This window comes from Apiospora hydei (assembly GCF_038363865.1).
Source record: "Apiospora hydei strain CBS 114990 chromosome Unknown utg000002l_segment0_segment0, whole genome shotgun sequence".
NCBI lineage: Eukaryota > Fungi > Ascomycota > Sordariomycetes > Amphisphaeriales > Apiosporaceae > Apiospora > Apiospora hydei.
The window spans coordinates 2,600,959-2,605,790 of record NW_027117361.1 but is presented as its reverse complement, the minus strand read 5'-3'; the positions used below and the strand labels follow the sequence as shown (position 1 = coordinate 2,605,790).

General features: G+C 52.5%; 2 protein-coding genes across 2 annotated transcripts; both read right to left on the bottom strand.

Moving 5' to 3' along the window:
* Positions 1-436: 436 nt before the first annotated feature.
* PG997_000830 (Cytosolic copper metallochaperone) lies at positions 437-882 on the bottom strand (the record flags this gene model as incomplete). Its single annotated transcript, XM_066805145.1, has 2 exons — positions 437-606; positions 795-882. The coding sequence occupies 2 exons, from the start codon at positions 880-882 to the stop codon at positions 437-439; spliced, it is 258 nt and encodes an 85-aa protein (XP_066674918.1).
* Positions 883-2,193: 1,311 nt separating this feature from the next.
* On the bottom strand, positions 2,194-4,429 carry PG997_000829 (uncharacterized protein; the record flags this gene model as incomplete). The annotated part of the gene is made up of 3 exons (XM_066805144.1): positions 2,194-3,098; positions 3,152-4,117; positions 4,174-4,429. The coding sequence occupies 3 exons, from the start codon at positions 4,427-4,429 to the stop codon at positions 2,194-2,196; spliced, it is 2,127 nt and encodes a 708-aa protein (XP_066674917.1).
* Between the last annotated feature and the right edge of the window lie 403 nt (positions 4,430-4,832).

Sequence of the window (4,832 nt, the reverse complement as noted above, 5' to 3'; positions counted from 1 at the left end):
CTCGGGCATGCCAGTCCTTGGGCAGCTCCGAACATCACGATACGAGAGCAAGAAAAGAGGCGGGCGAATGGGCAAGTTGTGTGGAGTTCCATGAACTCCTGGACCATATATCCATTGATGTGTAGCATCATGTGAGACCGCTGCTACGAAAGAAAAGTCCCGAGCTGGAGAACTCCCTTCCAAGCTATATATCCCGCGTCATCGTTGACAACCCGACCGCCAAAAGAAAAAATATCATTGCGTCATATCGAGATATGAGGCCGCTATGCTATGCTTGCCACCTTGTTCGTGCCCTTCCGTTCATCCCTCCCTCTCAATCGTCTAAGGCCTAAGTTGCAGTCGACGAAGGTATGTAGTCTCGATCCTGCCATCGTCCCTATCCCTGTCGCTCCCTGTCGGCTTCGCGTGGGGCAAAGACCCTGCCGATAAAGCGTTTCTATGCGGATTCGGGCAGCTCAATGCTCTTGGACTCGCCGTCGGCCTCGCCGGACTTAACGGTCTTGCCGGTCTTCTTGATGGTGCGAAGGACGGTCTCGTAGTCGAGGCCGGGCTCGGCAACGACGAGAGCCTCCTGCTTCTCAAGCGAGACTTCGTGCGACTTGACGCCTATAAGTGTCGCGAAACAGTTAAAGCAATTAGCGCATGTTTCCTTTTTAATTCAACAAACATAGCAGACTTCATTCTCGCCCTCTTTCTCTTCTGGCTCGGGCTTGGTTGCGCAAGTTGAGATGGAGCGGGCAAGAGAGAGAGTGAGGCGGATTGGTGGAGAGAGCCGGGAACGCAAGGGTGCTTACCGTCGAGCTTCTTCAGGACGCGGTCAATGGCGCCGGAGCAGCCGCCGCAGGTCATCTGCACGCCGAACTTGTAGGTATGGTCGGACATTTTGGCAAAGTGTGTGTGTGTATGTGGTGGGAATGAAATGTGTATGTAGGTAGGTAGTTTGGAAAGTGTCGGTGATCTATCTGATCTGCGACTTTCAGGCTGTTATTGGGGGATATGGCGTTGCGGGGCTGTTCGCAATCGTAAGTGGTGAGGTTGGCGACGAGCAAGACTATGGGAATTGGATGGGAAAGAGAGTTCACAGGCTACCAGGCAGGCACGACCGGGCTCTTTATGTATGCAGACACTTCAACGTTTAAGGGAAAAAAGACACGTCTTCGCCTCGCGCTCTTTCTTCTAGCTTGCGTGATCAGTTGAATAGAGTGCGGCAGATGAAAGAAAAAGGCATTAATAATCCGGATGAGCAAGTTTCCAATCCCCTGGGCCCTGGGCCCTGGTACCCGTTCCAGTGGCAGAAAGGAAGGAACACGGTCCTTGCACCCCTTTCTGCCCCTCCCCCAACTTGCGCGCCCGCCCCTCCAAACGACGGTGTTGCTTCACAATCTGACAGGCTGTCTGTCCAGCCAGTGTCTGGTTGGTTACCGGCTACCTATCATGTTGATGGTGAATGCAACAGAATCAGAAGTACCTACATACCCTCCCCTTACCCCGCCATATGTTCCCGGGCAATTGGGGGTCTAGGTACATGTAGATATGTACCACACTTCCAGAAGTCATATCATTGATGAATCAATCTAACGACCTACATGCAGCTGCTATGGCTTGAAGATTTGATAGTAATTGGGCTATCTAATGCGCTTCGGAATAATTCTGGCTACACCTGGCAATCTCTACTAGTTTCAGCCTGCCTTGCTTCCGCTTTGGTTGAGGCCAGCGGCTGAAATCAGACTTCGTATTGGGCACTTATATCATGAAACATGAGCAAGTTTTCTCGGCCTGAAACACCCACAGGTCAACATCCAGCCCTTGCTATTGTGACAAAGCGTGCCCTAGTATTCCAGAGATGCTGTTTCGCGCAAACTGATTCTTGACGGCCAAAGGCGTCGGCCATGCATTTACATGTATGATATGTCAGGTATGCATCGCCAACTGCATGCTGGCCGACGATCAATGCACATCTCAGATATCAAATGCACCAGAAAGCTTGGTTGGACAAGTGTACCCACTGTCGTGTAGCTATCTGCCATAGCACGGAACGGGCCGGTAGCACACTGCGGTGGATCAATAGCCCGAATAATGCCCCGTCAAGTTCTAAATTAGGAGCAACAAGTCAAAAGGGGGACGATGTGCGTTGTCTTGACGGTTCTCTGTATTCAGCCATGTTCGCTACGTAATTCATGGCGGTTTGGTCACTCATCGTGCAGGCTCCAGATGAGGCATATCATCATCGCTGTGGCTATCCCTCTGCCTGGCGCCTCCCGGTCCTTGTGATTGCGTAGCCTCCGCTGGGATCAGGGGCGGTATCTCGTCCTCGTCGTCATCGCTGGGCCAACCACCCGGGCCCAGGTATCTATCATCATCGTCGCTATCACTTTGGTTTCCGTCGTGCAACGTTCGTACGGGCCAGATCATATCCATGAAGTTTTGCCAGAGTCCGGCTTGTTGTTCGGCCTGGTGTGCTTCATCTTCTGCACCCTCGTCCGCACCGGACGCTTCCGCGTTCTGCCCGTTGTGGCCAAGCGCCTCCTCGAGAGCTTGGCGGACTTGCTCGGGGGCACCGTCTCTAATGACTTGTTGCAGCATCTGTTCCAATTCGCGCCGACCGACACCGTTCGGCAAGGGACCCAGCATCGGGTTATCGGCCGCACCGCGGTCGGGAGTCCATTGGACTTTTTGAGTATCATAACTGAAGATGTTCTCTTCTTGAGCTGGTGGCAATGGATCAAAGTCCCAATTGGGGAAACTGTGAAGCATTCCATCCGGTACCAGGCCCATTAGAGCCGGTGTGTTGTCCAGATACACGAACCGGCCAACGTTTCGCCCTGCAATAGGTGGAGGTGCAAGAGCATCCGTTGTTGCTTTTTGGGCAGACGCAGCTGCTTCTTTCAGCAGCCCGATGGCCTGGGTATTGTCCCAAAGAGGCTTCGTCTGGTGGACATAGAGCTCCGTGAACAGGTTCTCATGCTCGTCTCTAGCCTCCATGCCCCATATAGCGCGGGGGACGTCTAGGCCAAGAGCCTTGAATAGCGAGCTGTATAGCCAGGGCAAAAGCTCCATACCCTCGATCAAGAGGGCTTTGGCGCCCGCGTTGTCTTTTGCTGCAGACGGGCAAGCACCAGAGTCTGCCGAATATAGTCTTGCGCCGTATCACACTCGTCTAACGCTTCCGAATCGCAGAAATCAATGAACCATTTCGACTCATGGGCTCGAATGGCCAATGGATGCAGGAAGTGGATGACGCCGTACGGATCAGCCAAATCCATGCTCAGAATCAGCTTGGTCCACTCAAGAGCTGTTCTGTAGGTGCCTTTCATGACCAAGCTTTTCAGGTAATGGTATCCAGCAAGCCAGAATTGCCTGTTTTCAGGTCTCCGGAAATCCAGCCGTGCCTTGCCTTCCACGAGCTTCTGGCGGAACGTGGATATCGAGACACGGCCCAAAGTGAACAGAGCACGCTCACACAAATCGGCAGCCAGGGACGAGTTCTGATCCTGTTTTGCGATCTTGCTGACCTGGATCAACGAGGAAACGTGGTAGGGGTGGCGATGCAAGAAATGCACCAACTGCATAGGCTCGTACATCTGTGCGAGGGCGAAGAATTGTCGCTCTAGGTTGTTGTAGTTCTGGTCGTGTGCGTAGCTGAACTCGACAGTGCCACACTTCGTTTCTATGGTTCCGTCCTTCACCGGCTTCATCGTGAGGCCATCTGTAGCTGCTCTTGGCCATGTCTCTTTTCCAGGCAAGAACGGGTTGCGGCGGAGGGTGACCTCGGGTAGAGACCTTCCCGGAATGCCCCTGAGGAAAGTCTCCAGATCCACGTTCTCTCTCATTTGACGCTGGTTCCGTCGGCGATTGCGATTCTGCTCGTCTTCTTGCTCTTCCATCTCTGCCGCCGCCATTGCCTCCCGACCGAAAAGCGTGCGCATCTCGTTGATAGCCCGGAGGTGAACGGTATTGAGGCTAAGAAGCTCGCAGATACGCTCGTAGGGTTTCGCAGCTGCTGCGGTGGTAGGGCCAGGAACAGAGCCATCCTTGGATGACTTGGCCACCAAGTTGAGTTCACGGAGCGCACGATCAATCTCATCGGCATCGTCGGTAGCCTTGTTACGGGGTGCAGCTGTTTTGTTGTTGGATTCGGCCACTGCCTTCTTGGCCTTCTTCTTCTTTTTTTACTCTTCTTCGAGGCCGGCTTGATGGCTTCTACGACTTCTGGCTCCTCGTCCGGGGCGATATCTTCCTTATTGTCGCTGTTGTCAGAGTCGTCCTCATCGGCACCACCCAGAGCCGCAAAGCCAGAGAAAACACTCGGCTTAGATTTCTGGACTGGGGCTTCGTCGCTCTCAGAAGCGCTGTCTTGTTCTTGCGTGCGCGCTTGCAGCTGTTCCAGCTCTTTCTGCTTTTGCAGTTTGCGCAACTGCCTGCTTGACATGGTCGCGGAGTCGGAGGTGAACTTGGGCGAAGTCGCGGAAAGCCGATTGTCTTCCCAGTCTTACAACAGGACACAGGCGAAATTTGCAAGTGGGAGTGGGATGAGATGGGATAAGTGATCGGCCGTGGTGGGGTAGGTTGCAGAAAGGCAGCAGCAAAAGCAAAAGTGGGTGTCTCTTATTCCTCCCAGACTAGTAGGGGGTTACTAGCTTCAGCACGGTCGCACTTTTGGTGGTACCACCCCTCTGTCAGTGACATGCGTGAAAATATATAAATTATACCTTTATTTTATTTACCTCCGGTTATTTACTTACCTGCTACCTGTTATTATAAAGCTTAAAAAATAATTATTATATTATTATTATAATAAAATTTAATGTTTTATAAATTCGTATAACGTGGTT